The 20,928-nt window shown below is 38.0% G+C and overlaps 1 protein-coding gene across 2 annotated transcripts in view; it reads right to left on the bottom strand.

Annotated features, from left to right (window-relative positions):
• LOC126095121 (synaptic vesicle glycoprotein 2B) overlaps positions 1 to 20,928 on the bottom strand; it is a 582,081-nt gene that overhangs the window by 25,580 nt on the left and 535,573 nt on the right. For both annotated transcript variants that reach the window (XM_049909829.1, XM_049909828.1), the window contains exons 5-7: positions 18,198 to 18,359; positions 8,612 to 8,774; positions 3,003 to 3,124 (exon numbers count right to left, since the gene is read on the bottom strand). In XM_049909829.1, the coding sequence (XP_049765786.1) occupies positions 3,003 to 3,124; positions 8,612 to 8,774; positions 18,198 to 18,359 (447 nt within the window). The remainder of the gene's footprint in view (positions 1 to 3,002; positions 3,125 to 8,611; positions 8,775 to 18,197; positions 18,360 to 20,928) is intronic.

Below are 20,928 nucleotides of genomic sequence, written 5' to 3'. Positions count from 1 at the left end.
TATTTCCCTCCAGCATGTGACAAAACATGTATGAGCTTAAAGTATAACATTATACATATAACTCTTGCATTCATGAATCTTGCATACACTGTAGATTTAAAATACACATGTTCTTAAGTTATGCAGGTACATTTAATAAAAAAGAATCCAAGTAGCACAACACTTTAGATTTTTTTTCAAGTAGTGTGTATTGTAGACTTCTTTACAACTGTGGGCTTTCAGACTGGCTTTAAATGACTGCATTGAAAGTGGGTCCACATATCTAAATCTTTTATTTCTACATTGGCATATGACTCTGTCTTGATTCTTTTGATGTTAATATCTCTGTATCATGATCTGAGAGGCCACCAGTGATTTTACTTACTGTGTGATCCAGTGCGATTCTCCCGGAGAATCAAAGAAAAGTTAATATGGAAATTCTGACTCAAAATTAACTTGATGTCTTTATTAAGGACTATGAATAGAGTAGTGTCAAGCTTGGAGACAATTTTGAAATAGAATATCCAGAAAGGATTACAGTTAAATGCATTGCCCTTGATAATTGACATACTCCATCCAGAAAGGATTACAATTAAAAGAATTTCCTTTGATAATTCACATACTCCTGCACAGCCTCAGAATATATGTTCTGTATAATGTTCTGGCATGTCAACACTTCTGAAGGAAACAATATTCGAGGGTTGGAACTTAAATAGTGGCAACTATTTATTCACAACTGATACAAAAGAGTTACACATTTGCACCTGTTATTGTCCTTAAAAAAAGATATAATATTCCTTCTCAATATAAATAATGTTCTAAGGCACAAATTATGTCAAGAGTCAAGATCTATCAGCTATTCATTTAGCTCATCTATATTTCCACTCATATTTTGATCAAACAAATGCAGCAAGCCTTCTGATCTGCATTTCCTATTTACTGAATTAATTTCTACCATTAAGACTATCTTCCTCAAGCAGTGATGCCTCTTAACTGACTTCATCCTAAAAAAAAGATCCTGGTCTCTTACACATTATCTCAGTAATTGGATTGAGGGTGAGTCCAAATCTACCCACTTCACTATCACTTATAAGTTTATCATAGTACTCTTTCCCAGTCTTTGGATACTCTGTATTGGCACCATTAAAAAGGCAAACCTTAGCAGTCAACACTCTTTCAGGTCCCGTATTAGCTTTCTGTACTGCACTGTGAAGATGTGGCTGATGGTAATACCAGGATGTCCATAAAGAGCGAATGTTAATGGTGTCTATCAGCAACAACCCTGACCCAGTTATTGCCTACATCCTAAGCCCTGTCCCAATCAAGACAGTGACAGTGACTTTCAGTGATTGAACTTTGTTAGCAGAGTCCTTCCACAATGTCTCTTAAGTCTTCTGTCAATTTTATGAGATCTGCAAGCTGATTAAAACCATTGATGGATAACACCTACTGCAACTGTGGGCTTGCACCAACCCATAATGCTATCTACAAGGCATGTTCAGAAAGTAAGTGTGCTAGATTTTTGTATTTTCTTAGAAAAAGTGTATTGAAAAAATTACAGGATATTATTGATAAACTTGTTGACTATTTTTTCTACAGAATTGCCATCCCATTCAATGCATGTGGTGAGCAGTGGCACAAGCTTCCTTATGCCCTCCTCAAAGAGCTCTCTTGCCAGCTCCCACCTCCAAGTCAGAACCTCTTTCTGTACCTGCTCAATGGTTGAAAATTTAATTCCACTCATGCGTGCCTTCAGGGAGTTGAAAAGATGATGATCTGAAGGCGCAAACCTAATGAATCCAAGAGCATCTTGGTGGCTAAGGCAATGCGAGGACGGGTGTCGTCAAGCAGTAAGCGCACTCCTCTAGTCAGAATTCATCTCTTTTTGTTTTGAATGCTCCTTTGAGGTTTTTTAGGTCTCAGAATATTGTTTTGCATTGATGGTCTTCCCCCGAGGCAGAAATCTGACCAAAATTATGCCTTCTTGGTCCCCAAACAATGAGCCCATGATTTTTTTCCCTGAAATTTTAGTTTTGTATTTTTCGACGGACAGGGAATTGGTGTGATGCCATTGAGGTGACTGTTTTTTTGTCTCAGGCATTTCATCTTAAGTCACAGCAGAACTCATAAAATCCTCACTTTCCAATTCAAGTCGTTCATGAAACTTGCAAGTGCTACTGACCTAATTTTTCTTTAGCTGCTCTGTCAACTATTTAGAGACCTATCTTGTGCACAGTTTCCAGTATTTTGGTGTTTTTGTGAGTGTCTCACATGAGAGAATTCTGGAGAGTTGTGAAACTATTGCAGAAATTTCATGCACTTTCAACTAGTGGCCTTCATGAACAATTTCCTCGATTTTTTGCACCAATTCTTCAGTCAAAACGAAAGTCTTCCAATCCTTCGTTCATCGTGAACATTTGTTCTGACTCCACTAAACACTCTACACCACTTAAACAACACTCCTTCTATTCATAACACAATTGCTGTAAACTGATTTGAAGCACGAAGAAATTTCTTTAGGTGTTATTCCTTTCAAGTGTAGGAAGCAGATTACAGCATATGGCTTGCTCTTGGCAGGATTTGTTACTGACCTTTTTCACAAAACTGGGGACTACAATGTGAGTTTACATATACCATGTTTCTGCAATACTTGCTCTAGTCAGTACCGCCAACCCTCAGAAAATAAAAAACCAAAGCCCGTCACAGTCACAGTACACTTACTTTCTGAAGATGTCTCATAACAACAGAAGGGTGCTCTTCTTAATGTTTTTAACACTGTATATTTGTAGGCTTTGCAGTTTCGGTCAGATCCTGTAAAATTTTTCTGTCATTTTATGAAATGATGAATAAATATTTCAGGATATGCTATGTGTGTTGATGTCTCACCCCTTCCAAATGTAATACACAGAATGTTTCCAATACTGACTTCCTATTGGAGAAAATTTTCAGAAGGATTATCTTCAAATATAAAGATTTGTTTAGAATTATATGGTGTCCAGAAACAACAACATTTTTATACTCACATGCGACGAACAAGTTTCCCAATGTCCAGAAAGCTGCCATGAAGCTAAGCATAGAACCTCTTTTAGCCTTGGGCTGAAATTCTGCAAAGTAAGACCAAATGACAGGTCCACTTCCACCCAGTCTGAAAGAAAACAGATTACACAAAAATGATGACATAACAAGGAAATAGCAAACCATGGACAAAAGCATGTGTCACTGATGGTTATATGAAATGATAGCTGTACAAGAAGCTGAAGCAATTAGGTGTAAGATCGCTTCCCCCCCCCCCCCCCTCCCACACACACACAGATGAAACCTATTAGAATCCTAGTGATAAAGGACTGCAGCATTCACAGCAAGGTCCCAGAATTTGAAACACTCCTAAAAAGCAATGGACCTCATATAATACTGATCACAGAAAACTGGCTAAAACCCAAAACTGATAGCAGTGAGACTTTTGGGGTTAATCTACTTGTACATTGAAAGGATAGGTTAGGTTAGTCAGAAATGAAGTTGATGTATTCATTGCAGTAGACAAGAGCTGCATACCATATTATCTCAGCAAGACCTAGTATTGAGGGTACGTCCTCTTACTGACAACCAGACTGACCTCCTGATGTAATTGAAAACCTTGAAGAAAACCTTAGCTTGCTAGTGTGTATGTTCCCCAATCATAATATCATCATTTGAGCAGACTTTGATTGTCCAGCTGTTGGCTGGGATAATTACACCTCTGTACGTGGTGGATATGATGATGTATTCCACAAAATAATACTTAATGCTTTCTCTGAAACTGCTTAGACCAGTAGCTTGGAAACACATCTCCCACATTCCTAGCCAGAAAACCTGCTGCCTAACTCAAAGCCACTAGCTGCCCACCCCAACTCCTCTTCCCACCTCCCATCTCTCTGTCTCTCTACCCATCCCACTCAGCACAACCCCATATCACTCTACTGCACCTGCCGAAATGCAATCCTGGCACAGAGTGTCCAGCTGGCACAATGTAGGGACACAGGTGTGTGTGTGTGTGTGTGTGTGTGTGTGTGTGTGTGTGTGTGTGTTTGTCATTTAGTTTGACAAATGATTTATTCCAAAAAGCTAGCAGTTTTTCTTTCTCTTTTGTGTGTGCCTGTTGATGACTCAACATTTTTGCTATTTGGTAAGTGGTCTCCTTGATTTCTAAATTATCTAAATAAAGTCTGTTCATATGTGAAGGCTGTCAGCAGCACCAAAGATGGTGTCCAGACACTCATGAATGAGATAGAAAAACAAAAGGAGAAATGCTGAACTTTGCAATCAAATGTTCATTTACAAAGGAAAAACCAGGATTACTTGATCACTTCAATTCTTGGACCATTGCAAAGATAAATGATAGAGACATTAGTAACAATGGCATTTAGAAATAACTAAATCACTAAAAGTGGTAAGGTTCCAGAGCCTGATGGAATCCCTGTCAGAATCTATATAGAATTTGGAGCTGAGTTAGCCTCTCTTTTAACAACAATATGCTACAAATCCCTCAAAAAGAAAACTGTACCCTATGGTTGGAAGAAAGCACTGATCACACCTTTCTACAAGAAGGTATTAGGAGTGATCTACTACTGCATTGCCCAATGTAAGTGCCACTCATTTGTTGAAGATTAGAACAATTCTGAGCTCAAACTTAATGAGGTATTTTAAGTAAAATGGTCTCCTTTGTACTAACCAGCAAGGATCCGAACACAATGTTCATGAGAAACCCAACTCATGGTTTCCTTGCAATGACATCCTGAAAACCATGGTTCAAGGCAGTCACGTAGATTGAATATTTTTGAATTTCTAAAAGCATTTGACTCATTATCACAACACTTACTACCAAAGTACAATCATTTGTGATATCAAACAAAATGCGTGATGGATTGAGGAATTCTTGGTAGGGAGGGTCATTCTTGGATGCAGGGTTATTGACAGATATAAAAGTAACGTCAGGCATGGCTTAGGGATTTGAGTGTAGGGACCTTTGCTGCTCATACTGTATATTTGTGACCTGACAGCCAATATTAATAGTACCTCACATCATTTGTAGATCATACAGTTTTCTAAAATGAAGTAACATCTGAAAAGGATACACAATGATTCAATCAGATCTTGATAAGATTTTAAAGTGATTCAAAGATTGGCAATTTGGTTTTCAACATTCAGAAATGGAAAATTGTGCACTTCACAAAACTGAAAATCATGTACCCTACAACTATAATATTAACGAGTAACAATTGGAATCAGATAACTCATACAAACACCCAGGTGTAACAATTTGTGGAGACATGAGATGGAATGATCATATATGCTCACTCAGACAAAGTAGGTGGATGACTTTGGTTTACTGGTAGGACACTGAAAATTCAATCAGTCTACAAAATATTCATGTCACCAATCTTAGAACACTGCTGAAGTGTGTGGGGCACAGGTTTGTTTGACCCACAGGAGAGTGTCATGGAAATGCTGGAAACTCTGAACCATAAAATTATGAGACAGACTTCCTCACCAATACTTTACATCCACAGGGAAAAATGTTGATACTGCCGAAATAAATATGTAAAAGTATACAAGCAACCCTAGCTTTCAGAACTAATAATTCTTTCATCAAGAAGGAGAGAGGAATAGATTGGAAAGTTGAAAGGGAAGGGCCCATCAATCAGACCCCAGGATGAGAGTGAGTGAGTGAGTGAGTGAGTGAGTGTGAGAGAGAGAGAGAGAGAGAGAGAGAGAGAGAGAGAGAGAGAGAGACCAACCAAAATTGGCAGACCTTCTCAGTTAGTCTGTGAAAGCCAACTTACAAAGTTTCAAAAACCATTTGTAAGCAAATGATCTACAAATGTTCTACAGCCACCCTATGTAATACTCCTGTAGAGACTCCAGACACAAAATTAGACCAATTACAGAGGTATTTAAGCAATGATTCTTCCTGCTCTCCATACACTAACAGACCAGTCTTCACAATGTGGAAATCATAAAAACTGCAATGACTAATTGTGCTGAAAAATCATCTGTACTGCAGATGGCACACAGTAATATGAACAACAGCATAAGCTATTAGTAAAAATAAAGGGAACCACCCTGATAGTGGAGAAACATCTGCATAACATTTATGAAAGCAAAAAGAACAAACTATGGTTTTCCTGAATCTTTTCAAGTAAGGAATTTTTGTAACTTCACACAGATATAATGAGCTGTGTACATACTGGCGAAGCAAGATCTGTTCTATGTCAACATTACTATGCACAGAATTTACATCCCTGAGCCCAAATATCCAAATAAATCATAGAAGGTGTGGCTTTGTTTTTGAATACTGGAGCCTGGGGGGTTTTCAATTTCCTGCTTGATGTCTACTGGCAGTCTGTTATAGACTTTTTTCCAGAGTACAGAACTCCATTCTGAGCCCCAGATAGGGATGCATAGTCTACCTAAAAATTATTTTCACTTCTATTACTGCAGCTCTGAATTTTACAATATCCTAAATTCACTCTTGTTATTAATCACTAAAGCCATTAAGCTGACTACACAGTGCCACTGGAAACATGTTTTTGTTGCACGCATGTTTTCTGCCCTATTTCACATGTATGCAACATAATTTCTTGTTAAGGTTTCTGTTCACACTGGCAGTTAACATTTCTTGAGTCATGTTCACATTGCCTTCATCTTTTTTTCTCATGGTGTGGTACCACTGTTTGCTACACTATTTCTAGTCACAAGGAAACCATACTGACATGTGATACTGCAAAGCTATTGTTAAAAAATTTGTGCAAATGCAGAGAAAGGCATAGTCATCTGTGGTGGACTAAAACATACAGTAAAAGAAATGGCAACCTTAACCCATTACAAGAGCTGAATATAAAAGATGGCACAAAATTCTGTAACTTCACTACGATGCCATCCTCTGACTTTGAAATTCTGGTAAATATGGTACTACGATTTGTTACAAAGAAAGACAGGGAAGTAATTCCAGTAAATCACAGATTTTTGACACTCATTGTTCTTCAGCAACTGGTGATTCATTTAAGAGCATAGCGTATTTATTTCACACTTCAAAGCAAGGCATATCTCAGGTACTATTTGAAGTCTGTGGAGCACTGGTTAGAAGACTGAAGGTTTGTGTAAAGATAATGGTAACTGAATATAATTGTAATGTAATGTAACTGTAGCAAGTATTTTATTCAGTGCTGTCAACTACAGTACACACCATCATCAAACACCACTGCTGCTATATCTTCAATGTTACTTGTCGTGAAAAACAGAAGAATCTGTACTTTTCATTGCTACTGCCAGTTTCACTCTCACTGAAGGCACTGTATTTCTGCTTCAAAAATCACTTGATGGGTTCTGTTTATTGCTGCCCTCTACAGTGGTGGCAGAAAAACACTAGTGCCATGCAGTGGCGATATGTGGTCTGTACCAATACTGCCATGCATAACTGTTTCTGTGCTTCAAATGTGTTGCAAACATTGATCACAGAGTATTTGCTGGAAACATGGTTGCAAACACTGCTGGAAATAATTTTCCAAACTTTAGTGTGGATGTGGCTTTATGGAGTAAATCTACTGAGTTATTTCAAACAATGGAAACTCCAGGCTGGAATAGCAACAATATTAGGAAAATGATAGATTGCTACTCATTGTAAAGATGACACATTGAGTTGCAGACAAGCATCATAAAAGAACTGTTACGCAGGCACACCTCATGCACACAGGACTGCTACTACTGGCAGTTCCGACTGTTTGGAAATGCTTGTGATAGCAGTCATGCGTTCCTGAGGTGTGCGTACTTGTGTGAATGTGTGTATGTTTTCTTTGCTGAAGAAGGCTTTAGCTGAAAGATGTAATGTGTTTGTCTTTTCATTGTACATGTCTGCAGCTCAACAAGTCATCTCTATCGTCTTATAAGTGTACTAAATGATTTCTTGAATTAACAACATTGCCAAATAAGAAATGTCTATAGGCATTTCAGTCAGTAGTTGATGTTCCTTTTAACTGTTTGTTTATCTGTCTTTATTAGTTGCATGAGCTACAATGCTATGTAGCTTAAAAGAACAGTCTATCAAATAAGAGGGGTATATCTGTGTGTGTTTACTGTAAAAAAAAAAGTTTTGAACCATTATAATAAGAATGTAGCTAATGAGAGATATTCATTGTTCCTGAACAACTCTAGTTATAGTGATTGTCACACTGGAAGGTGGTCAAGTTGGGAAGCATTCTGCACATCTACCTCCACCAACTGCTGGCAGTCAATCAGATTTAATCACCTTTTGGGTTTATTGTACTGACTAACAACAGACAGCAATAACTGCTCTCCTTTGGACTGGACAATTCATAGCATTTTACTCTCAAGGAACCTTCCATCGTGACTTGGCGTCTAGGTAAACTCGACATTTGTAACAACTTGTTGAGGTTACTTTTGGTGTCGATCAGAATCAAAAAGAGATTAATGTTGCAAATGATGTACTTAATGGTAATTTGACCAGAAATAATATATACTGATACAACAAATGGCAATAAGCATACAAAGGTACTGAAATTTTGATTTAGGGCATTTTTTTACAAGTATATCAAATTTGTAAGTAATTTATAACAAAGTGTAATATGTTAATACATACGCAGCACCATTGAGAAACCGGAACAGCATGAAAAATATATAGTCTTGGCAGAAGCTTGATGCAACTATACACAGCGCATTCATCACAGATATGACAATGAGAACTTTTTTCCTTCCCAGCGAGTCAGCTGCTGATCCCCATACATAAGCACCAGCCATCATACCTAAAAAACAACTGAGTATAAAATCTGCAACAACTACCTATTCATGAATTGTGAAGTGTCAAATTTCATCTGAAGTGATATTTTTTACATGTATTAAGTACAAAACAGTACTGGAAAAAATACAACAAAACTCAAGACATTTTATTGCTTTAACGTTAAGGACATTGTTAAGTTAGCACTGTCTGTAACTCCTACTGTAATATGTCTAGTAAACAAATTAAAATTCAAAATTTTTAAGGTGGAAAAATGATATATAAGACGAAAACGTTATGTCTACTCACAATTGGTAGAAACTGGAGTATCTATAATAGGTATAACAGAGAATAAACAAAAAGAAGACTGTCATATCTTAAGGTTTTGAATGGGTATTTTTTTCATTGTGAGTGAAGACAATATGCAAATGCAGAGAGAGAGAGAGAGAGAGAGAGAGAGAGAGAGAGAGAGAGAGAATGAAAGGGGAGCACTATCCTGTATGTCACCCTGGATTCTCAATATTTTGCTGGCATTCATACATTCATTATTTGTAGCTCTTCTTGTTAGATAAAAGTACAGTTTTAGCAACTTTTAACTTTATGCTCTTACTTTTCATATATTTTTATGAGATATGACACAAGGTTTATGAGTTGATGAGTACTAGTGGTAGTGTACTTGTCACTATCATGCTACAAACTAGTCCTTCTTCAGTCTGAATAGGGATTTCTTAGAAAGGACATTGAATAGGGGTAGATCTAGTAGAGAGGAGCAAAATGAAATGAAATGAAAGGTGTGGAGAGCATACTGGTCAGATAATTGAAGGATATTGGCATCACCTGTGATGCATGTGTTTATATTGTTGTGAACAGAAGGTGATCAATGGTTTTGTAATCTTGCCAGACATATTGACGGATGTCTCATATTACCAATACGTTGAACTACAGCTGCTGTGAGTGGGCACCAACACACCACTTCTGGCACACAGGTGGCATGGATCTGCCAGCCAGCCAATTCAAGGGTAAGGCGCTGCTGGCCCAGTCTCACTTCTGTTGGTTAGTGAATGCGATCATCTCCACAGCTGCCTGAAGTACTGATGATGACTCTGTACTACACTGGTTATTAGCTGAGCAATATGTATTACCAACTGGGCTCATTGGGATACTGATATAGTGACATCTGCCTGCCACTATTAACTTCTACTTTGGCAACCTGTGATACCATTCAGCTAAGGAATTAGTCTTGTCTATGAGTGGTTCCCGCCACCATAGTAATGCCGGTTTTTTGTTTGTAGTCCTGGATGATTAACAGGATCAATCACACTTCTGAACCATGTTTAATTTGTTTTGTGTTTCAGTGTAATCAAAAGTGTTTATAAATGCTTTTTGTGGTCTAACATTGGGAAAACCAGAGCTATTACAAGCAACACAATGATAAACCATTCTTATTTAAACAGAAATGAAGCAATGCCAACAACAACTGCATATATTTATACAGTATGTCCATATAAAATCCTGATGATGAAACTGTGAGAATATCAGAACAATGTTGGACTGATAAATATGTGAAAATGAGTGAAACTCAGATAGTCTTGGGAGATTGGGATGCTAACTGAAAACCAGGGAGTTCTGCAATAGGTTACAACCAATTGAAGCAAATACTGTCTTCCAGAATCACAAGAGAGGAATGTACCTATGGAAACACTGGGACACATGGAAAGATATCGATTGTGTTTAAATCGGGTCAGATGAGACATAAGAAACCTAATACTGGATTTCAAAGTATATTCAGATGAAAATACAAATTTGATTCACAATCTGGTAGTGATGAATGAGTGGCTAAAATTTAAAAAAGGAGGAAAAAAAGAAGAAGATTACAAGAAATCTAACAGTGGCACAGAACTGATCATGGTCCTGCAGTTCTGAGTCAAGATTTATAAACTGATTTTTGGAGTGCAAAGCACACTCAGATGCAAACATACAATCATAGCATAATATACAAGTCAAGAACAGTAGCACAAAGATCAACATAATGAGGGAAAAAAGTACACAGTGATTCACATTACTAAAAATAGAGGACAAAATGAAATGAACTGGAAATTATTTCTAACACTGACGAACAGTCTAAATTTTTAGCTTAGTTCAGTAGAAGAGAAGTGGAACTGTAGGCTTCCATTAAGTTGTTGAGATGCATTCAGAATTAATAACAAGAATGGGAGGTGTAGGAGCTACAGTTATTAGATTTGGTGTAAAAATTTATCAACTTAGGTTTTCCAAAAGAAGCATTCTCAATTAAATTACTGGTTAAGGCATGGGGGGGGGGGGGGGGCAAAAAAAGAAAAAATACTGGAAAGCTACAGAATAAACAAAGGAATGATGAAAATGATGAGCAGCTAGAGGAATGATAATAGCGACTTGCTAAAAATCAAAACTGGCAAAGACACAAAATAATTCTGCCATTTAGTAAATGGCATTATGGAAGACTGCTAATGTCAGCAGAACGGAGACAAAGAAGAAAGTTTTCTGTGATGTAGTAGTCTTGCAACAATCAAGATCATCGGCTACTGTGTTCACATTTCACAGCGGTCAAAGAATTCATGCACCAGTTACCACAAGCACTTTTGTTTGGCATCGTAGGTTGATTTTTCTCTTTTCTCTTTTTGTGACGTTCCATTAAAGTGACAGTGTGAGAACATTCTCGTGAACAGAGCAGATTTGATAGCACTATCCTAGTGTTTAACTAACCACAAGGTCTTACAGAATATCTTCTTCTGCATTCTATATTCATTAACAAATGTTACATGATTGTGTATATTTCTTGTGCTATTTTGTCTTATTTGCTCGAACAAGCAAATACAGTTTGTTCAGATGGTTATTGCCTTAGATGTGCTGACAATGGTGACCCCTACGTGATCAGCTTAGAAAGGCCAGAAGGAGCAGTACAAACTCTTTAGAGTAACCAAAGAATTTTTTTCAAGCTGTGAAAATGCATGACTCAGTGAGTACAGAAGGTCCATCAGTGTTGCAACTCGCCATGTGAATGCCACCATTCTGGATTCACACTCCAGCACTCTAGTTTGCACAGGTAGATGCAAGTTTCCACTAAGTGGGAATAGCTACCGATTCACCACATTTGCTCTAGTAGTCAGTCGGCTGGCCCACCATCACACGGCTTAAGTCAAAGACATATTACAGCACCTCCTGCAGAAGATTCTTATGAGAAACTCAAGACAGAATTGATCTGCCAAGTGTCCATATCACAAGAAGGGCATGTGACTGAAGTCCTAACACAGGATGCCATCAGAGACAAGAAGCTGTCATAATACCTGAGACATCTACACGCGAAAGTCGATATGTAAACGGTACCCGATACCTTGATATGTATGCTTCAGAGTAATCGTCTTCTGGATCAAGTTAAAGCAATATGAACACTTCAGATGTAAATGCCATTATATGCTGTTGCAGATCTGGCTGACAGGATTCAAGACACAATAATACCACCATCAATCAATGCACTAGTGGTGTGTTGCAACAGTGCTTCATCCCTGGCAGCAATGCATGCAAATTATTATTGCCTGTCAGACAATGCTGACTCTCTGGCTAAACAAATACGTGAGCTGCTGTCTCATCACAACTCCAGCAATGGTAGAGGATGAGAGTTTGAAGATCAGACATGCAAGTAAACTTTGTGTTGTGCAGCCAAAACACCAGTAGCAGTCAGATGTAGGCACACATGATTGCTGGACGGTATCTCAGAACCTTTACATTAGTCATCTAAAGACCAGACAGAAATTCCTTTTGTATACTTTTGCTACATCCAACACAAGCTCTCCCCTTTGCAACAGAAAAGGAGCACTTATGATCGTGAGCTCCTTATTATCTACAAACCAATCAAACACTTTCAACTGTAGCTGGAAGCCAGAGAGTAGAACAAGAACATGGGTTCACCATCTGGAAATCATTATCCATTTCAGCACACTTCAGGTATTAAAAATTTAGTTGTTTACTGACTGTTACAAGTTAACACTGTAACAAATGTTATTGATTTTGTCCTGTTTGTAGAGGCACAAGTATCTGATCACAAACTCCACAAACTACTGAATGATGCATTGTTCACCCTTCAGTTACAACTTGGATCAGATGTGAAGCTTTATAGGGAGATTCAAGCGGAAGGTCTTGCCTTTTCTGCCACACATATTCTGCAGTTACAAGTGGGCTCGTGTGTGCCTTCAATGTCAGCACAGTACAATATCCCATCATGTGTTCATGCCAGCTGGAGATCTTCCAGACACAACAACATGTTTTGTTCATGTGCACATAACGTAGTAAGCCCACTTCCACCATTCAGTGGTCACTGTTATCAGTTGACTGCAAGTGATTGTTTCACCCATTTGCCAGAAGCTATACCAGTCATTAAGATATTGGCAAAAGTACAAGCCTTTGCCTTTATGTTAAAGTGGGTTTCATGCTTTGGTTGTCCACTGCATATCACCACAGAATATGGCTGACAATTCGAATTGGTGTTATTTAGTCAGTACATTCTGTGGTGCTCTCCATCAGAGAACAACTAGTTACCACCCAGTGAGCAACAGCACAACTGAAAATTGGCATAATTCTTCAAAGACTGCACTGATGGGTCACAAAACAAGTCAGACAACCGGCTGGTCCATGGTCTTATTTGGTTTTCACACCACTTACATAGCAGACTTGGATTCATTGTCAGCAGAGCAAAGCACTTTGACTGCCTAGTGAATTTATTGATCCAAGTTCCATACAGTTACATGATCATAACCAATCAGACTTCATTTGTCATCTGACAGAACATATTGCACACATATGTCCCCATTAAGTGTCCAGGCACAGAATGATACCTATCTAATTGAATCATGACTTGCAAACATGCACCATATGTCATGTTATGTACATATGATGTAATGCTATCGCTACAACCTCCATACAAAGGCCCACATTGTGTGTTCAAAAGAGGGGCACATACTCTGGATATATTATTAAATGGTAATGCTACAGCAGTCTCAATAAACAGAAGTAAACCTGCAAACGTGTTTCCAGAAGTGCTGCCTACTCTTGTGCCACAAAACCAGCCTCAGCCTCAGGGACAAGTACAACCATGTGAAGCAGATTCCCTACCTGAGCAAAGGACACATTCTGGATGTTGAGTGCACTTTCCTGCATAATTTTTAGACAATGCTCTGTTTCTCCCTTGTGGGCTGACAGAGCAATCAAGATTTTTGACCACTGTGCTTATTTTTCACAGCTGTCAAAGAGTTTACACACCAGCTGCTAGACACACTCTTGTTCAGTATTGGCAGCTGATGTTTTTTCCCCCAACTTTCCCTGAAAGTGACAGTGTAAGATCTTCCTTGCGAATAGAGACATCTCAATTAGCACTATTCTAGTGCTTAACTAGTCTCCAATTCTTACAGAATATCTTCTTTTGTGTCCTGTATTTGTTGATAAATGCTTAATGTTCATGGTTCACATAATTTGTGTGCTATTTTGGCTGATTTGCTTGTATGCACAAATGTAATCTGTTCAGATGGTTATTTGCTTTAGCTGCACAAGCAGTCATCATGTACCAAAGAAATATATATGTAATCTATGGGAAAATCAAATAAGGATTTGAAATGTGATGCAACACATTGATGTTAAAAGTGAAGTGTACTAATAAAGAATGACATTATGACATCATTATCATAATCATCAGTTGATTGACATCCACAGATGGAAAAAGGCCTCCTGTAATCTTCTCCATGCATCATGACCTTCAGCTACATGTTCCCCTGGCGTTCCAGACTTTTTTCGACATCACCTTCCCACCCTCAATTAAAGGCATCTTGGCCGTTCCCTATCTCACATAAGCCAACAAAGAATATCAGCATATTCTACTACGTTCTTAGCATAAAAGAAGACAACACACCACGAAGAAATTATCTGAATAGGATGGATATTGGCATATGTGGTGTACATGTACAGGCAAACAAATAATAACAATTTCAGAAAAATTCAATTTATTCAAGAGAAAGAGCTTCACAAACTGAGCAAGTGAATAATGATTTGGTCCACCTCTGGCCCTCCTTATGCAGGCAGTTATTTAGCTTGGCATTGATTGACAGTGTTGTTGGATGTCATCCTGAGGGAAAATGTGCTAAATCTGTCCGCTTGGCATGTTAGATCTCCATAATGCTCCAAAAAGTCTACATTGGGAGAGATCCTGCAACCTTGCTGCCCGAGGTAGAGTTTGCCAAGCATGAAGACAAGCAGTAGATACTCTCATCATGTGCGGGCAGGCCTTATCTTGCTGAAGCGTAGACCCAGGATGACTTGTCATGAAGGGCAACAAAAAAGGGCATAGAATGTCATCAACATACTGATATGCTTTAATGGTGTCATGGACGACAACCAAAGGGGTCCTGCTATGAAAAGAAATGGCACCGCCAACCATCACTCCTTGCTGTCAGGCTCTATGGTGGGCGAAAGTCAGATGGTATGCCGCTGCTGTCTAGGGCATCTCCAGACACCTCTTTGCTGGTCATCAAGTCTCAGTTTGAAGCAGGACTCATCACTGAAGACAATTCTACTCCAGTCAATGAGCTTAGAGAATGAAGATACGTCTGGAGTCACTCCAGATTGGTGGGATACCAACCCAACTATTGCCTGCCATACAGCCCAACAACCAGAAGTGATGGCCTTGACTGCCATTTCCTTTCATAGCAAGACCTCTTTGGTTGTCACCTATGGCATCCTTTCAGCACAGCAGTACATTGACAATGTTCCACTGTTTCGTGGCCCTTCATGGCAAGCCATCCAGGACTTACACTTCAGCAAGGTAACGCCCACTCGCACATGGTGAGAGTTTCTACTGCTTTTCTTCATGCTTGCCAAGCCCTATCTTAGCCAACAAGATCACCAAATCTCTCCTCAACTGAGAATGTTTGGAGCATTAAGGGCAGGGCTCTCCAATCAGCTCAGAATTTTGACAATCTCATGTGCCAATTGGACAGAATTTGGCACGATATCTCTCTGGAGAACATCCAACAACTCCATCAATGTCAAGTCGAATAACTGCTTGCATAAGGGCCAGAGATGGACCAAAACATTATTGACTTGCTCAATTTGTGGTGCTTGTTTTCTTGAATAAATCATCCAATTTTTCAGAACCTGTAATCATTTGTTTGTGTGTACACATACATCACATCTACTGATTTCTGCCCCTTTTGAATAATTCCTTCATGGTGCATCTTTTTTTGTCTTAGAGTGTATGTTCCCATTAACGTACACCTGAAACTCTTTCCTACTCTATAATAGTTGCCTTGTTCCATTTGAGAGCTTCTTTTCTTTTGCTTTTTTGATACCTGCAATATCGCCCCTTTTGTTTGTATCTGGATAACCTTAATTTTCTAAGGTATATCATTCTATCCTTAAATAAATTTTCATAATTTACACATTTTTGACCTCCTACCAGATGAACCTATTTTTTCTTTGTATTTATTTTTACTCTGGATGTTACAAAGGCACGTTCACTTGTAATTTGATAGTAGCTTACAACAATTACATTTTGTACAGTTTCTTTTCTATTTCATGAAACATAATCAATTGCATTTTTATTTCTATTTAGCCCTTACCAAGTTCACATTTTTCTTTCTCTCTATATATCTCTCTGGAAGAATGTGTTTGGGACAAACATTTTGTTCTTAGAGATTTCCAATAACGTACCATCCTGTCATTTCTGCTATCACGTTCAAAGTTTACCATTGCTGTATCTTTATTGACATGGGAACAAATACAACCTCTGGGAGGTGCAACACAATGTGGTTATGCATCTCTGGGCTCAACAATGAGTTTTACGACTGCTTCTTTTTGAGCATGCAGCAGCATTGCCGTCATTAATGTGCAGTCTTGAGATGTGGTCGGTCCCAAATTGGGGGCTTAAGAAAGCCAAGCAGTGTACTGAAATTTAGGGTTTTGTGTTGGAAGAACACTGAACAGTAATCCACACATAGGGAATGTGCCCAAGATTGAAGTTTTATTTGAATGATGTGGCATGATTTTATTACTATAATTCAATAAGACTTTTTGACAAAGAATATAATGAACTAATAGTGGCAGCTCAATTCATTGTACTCAACAAAATTCACCCAACTGATTATTAAATAATGCTAGTGATGAAACAATCCATTATCAACAAAGAGAAGGGTTATTATCAACAAAGTGAGTCAATGTGAGGAAGAATCACTCTTTAGTTTTTATCCTAGTTTTGGATTAAAATTCCCTATTATTATCTTGTGTGGTATTTGCTGCAACTTCTCAGATTTCACAACTCATTGTAGAGTTCTTCTCCTGCCTTGTCAGAATGTGAGCCTGTTGTTATGTAGACTTGAATGATTTCAACAGGATATCTTTTGCTTATTTTTAAAATGAGTATTTAATTTTATTGTTTACAATAAACTCTGCACCTGAGTTTCCTACTTGCTCTTCTCCTCTGTAATAAAACTTGATGTCCAATTTGATGTTACTGAACTCCTCTTGCAAATGCAGTAACCTATCAGAGAATCGTAACCTTCAGCACATAAAAGACGACCGAAGCAGTTGGGTATTTTTGGTCCACATTATTATCTCTTTAGCCAAACGGTATGTACTGAATTGCTGACGTAGAAGTAGCCAGGTATGCCATACAGTCTGAAAGCATTGCCCAAGGTCCCTCAGTCCACTGCTCCCAACACTCTTTCACCTGGGCAGGAACACTGACTGCATATGGCAGTAGGGACTCTGACAACTCTTCTCACAGTACTCTCACCTGCGACGGCACAAAGAGTTTTGTGAAACAAGTGAAGATTGCTAAATCACAGCAGGGCTTTGCTTGTAACGGCCTCAACTCAGGCTTGAATATTTCTAATTCTACAAATCTGGTATCATCACAACCAGCTTGAGTGACGATCATGTGCCAGCAGAGGCCTATCATGGGGGGAGTAAAGAGAAGCATCCAAGCAGAAAATCTTATGTTTGAACAAAGACAACAAATATGTCTCCACATTGAATCACTTACAATGAACAAACATCATGCATCAAAATATCAAGACAGAAGTTACCAGTTCATAAATATTACATGTGCATTAACAGGTAAAATGAATATTTAAATTGTATCTACTTGTAAACAGATTTGGTGGAGAGAAAGCAATACTCATACAGGTTATTTACAAACATCTTTAGGAAATGTTTATGTCACATTTATAGTGTTCTACCACAAAATGTCTTCACTCCAATTTCTATTAAACCTCAATGAAAGTGAATAATAGTTATATTAAAACTCAATAAAAATACAATTGTATCATAAATAATACAACAAATATCAATTCAATATTGAGTTTTTTTAAAGAATCATTACATTTATAATTGAGAAAACAAAACTTAACACAAGGAAAGCTTTCTCACTTACCTATGAATATTATGCTGTTGAGCCATCCTTTAGTCTGTGTGTTGAGATTGAGATCACATTGTGCCGATGGGAGAATGAAAGACATGGAGATGACATCCATTTCCTCACTAGTGCTAACAAATCCGCAAACTGTCAGGAGGAGGTAGTGGAACTTTCCGTAACCTGAAGATGAACACATCTGACAATAATCTTTTCCTGCACAAGAAAACTTATTATGTAATGCAAAGTTAATATATAAGTGTATCTCTCCAGTTAGAGATCAGAGGCATGTTTATTTTACTTCCAGACAGGTATTACTTCAGCAGTGTTCACTGAATTTAGAGCAGCTGAAATGACACAGAATAATGATGTGTCACCACAGAGATATCACAATGAGGCAAAAGCAGGACCAAATTTGGATGTTATTTTGTCAAACTAAACTGCTACCTACACTATTTTCTCATGGTGTGAACAGATAATATTACAATATGTTATCACAATATTACAGTGTTTCTCCTTAAGATAAAAAGATGGAAACATGAGAGTCTTGTCCACTTAAGAAGGTTGCCTTTTAACTTTTTCATACGACAAGTAGATGGCACTATTGAGATATGACACTGGTATTGTTTGAAAACCTGTCATTTATTGTTTTTAAAACAATGGCAGTGCAGAAACTGGGTAACTTGTTTGTTTATAGCAGGAGTTTTGATGATCAATGCTGTGGGAAGAAAAAACCTGAGGCAATTCACTTGAAGTATTTTTTTTTTTAGGATGATTTTTTTACAAATATTGTAAAGGCCTAACTCAAAACAATTGCTCACACCACTTCACTCAACTTTCAATAATCAATCACTTTCAGAAACAACTGTTTACAATTGGTTTACAAATTTTCATTTTGTTTACTGCCAGCAGTGAATTTCAAGAAGGATGACCAAATGAGCTGTTGTAGGCCAACTTCTGCAGGAGGAATTAGGACCAGAATACCAGGTCACAAATTTTTTCAAGCCAAGTGCTAGTCTGGATCAGGTGACAGAGGATTTAGGTTCACTCTGTAAAGGATTTACCAGGGAAGACACAGTGGTTATTGTGGGAGGGCCAGGGAACAGCATCGACAGAGATCCTGGGTACAGTATAGAGTGTGACCTGGTAAAGATTGCGTCGGCATCGAGACACACCAATGTTGAATTTGTATCTGTCCTGAGACGCCATGACCAGCCTCATTTGAACTCTTCTGTTGGGAGAGTTAATTTGGAGTTGGAACGGCTGCTTGGGTCGGGTGCGGGGGCTCATATTGGTGTGGTTCCTGTTGATTCTCTCAGTAGGTGGGACTATACCAGGCACGGCCTACATCTCAACAGGAAAGGGAAGGGGAAACTGGCTGGGGTAATAGCAGGAAATTTAAGGGGGGGGAGGCACTGCCATGAATGGTAAAATACCAGTGGTTACAGGTGTTGGAGCAGCACCTTTTTTAGGATAGGTAAGACAGAAAGATGTCAAGTTCTACGAGAGGTCAGGATTGAAACAAATCTTCAGTTTAGGAAAGAAAAACAGCACAATTCTAGCACATTGGATCACCAATCACAGCTGTCAATTATAAATTTTCACCAATCACCAGAACTTTTATCTCCACCAAGTTGTATCTCAGTCCTAGGTAATAGACAATCCTTGTGGTTCAAAAGACAGTGATGGAGCCTTTGACAGCAGGTAGGGTTATTAGGCCCAGATCAGTATTTAGGGGATGGAATGTGGTTTATAATGGGTCACCCTCCTCTAACATTAACTTTTTTTATAGAAATAACTAATACCATGTATACTATCAATTCTTGTATAGGTAAACATTATATCAGCTGTCTAACTGAATGAACTTCATATGATTTTGTGTACGATGTGTTATGTTTCAGGCTAAAATGTATAAAAAGAAGTTAATTTGTTAGTATTCTGTATGTACAGTTAAAATTACTCTTCTTTTAAAAATATTTGAAATTACGAAATTTCTGCTATACTTAAAATTCATATTAGTAATTGTACAATCTAATGTGAATCATTAAATTTATTTCTGGTTTTATTTACAAAATAGTGATATATTTTAGCAAAGATTCTTCTATTGTCAAGAAAGTTTGTAAACTCTTTTGCTTTTTAAACTCTCTTGCAAGTAGTTAGTGCCACAGAATGTAGGTAGTGGTGAGCATGCCTCTGATGGAAGTAGACTTTTTCTAAGTTTCTCAACAACAATGTAATTTGTGATGCGATAGAAGTGAAAACTGTAAAGTCAGTGTGATTTGGAAGAATGGGATAATATAAAAATATATTCATAGCAACAAGCAAATCTTCATCACAACAAGAACCCGCAATGTTATAAAAATTACAGCCTCAAGAATGTACCCCTAGACACAACAAGACTTGGAGCCAAAAACAATAAGAAGAAGAGAAAATCAAGATAAGTAAAAAAAAGTATCTCTTTTGTATATCTTACACCTCTCAAACAAGTGTTGTCAACAGATTAATTTGTATAAGTTTGGTAGTGACGCAAGACTTTTTACAGCAAAGTTACCTCCAAAAATGTAAAACATGGTACGATCAGCTGGACTATCTTAAACCTGAATTGATGGGATTGCTAGATTAGATTTTGTGAATAGAGCTTGTATGAGAAGTTACGATAGATTTGATGTTGGAACTGGGCTTCTGGACCTGGTTACATTTTAAATGGTGGAGGATCAGAGGATTTATGACATACCAGTGTATTTTTCAGAAG

The sequence above is a fragment of the Schistocerca cancellata genome, chromosome 8 (assembly GCF_023864275.1).
Source record: "Schistocerca cancellata isolate TAMUIC-IGC-003103 chromosome 8, iqSchCanc2.1, whole genome shotgun sequence".
NCBI lineage: Eukaryota > Metazoa > Arthropoda > Insecta > Orthoptera > Acrididae > Schistocerca > Schistocerca cancellata.
Note: the sequence above shows the minus strand (reverse complement) of the source record. Positions and strands in the feature narration are given on the sequence as shown.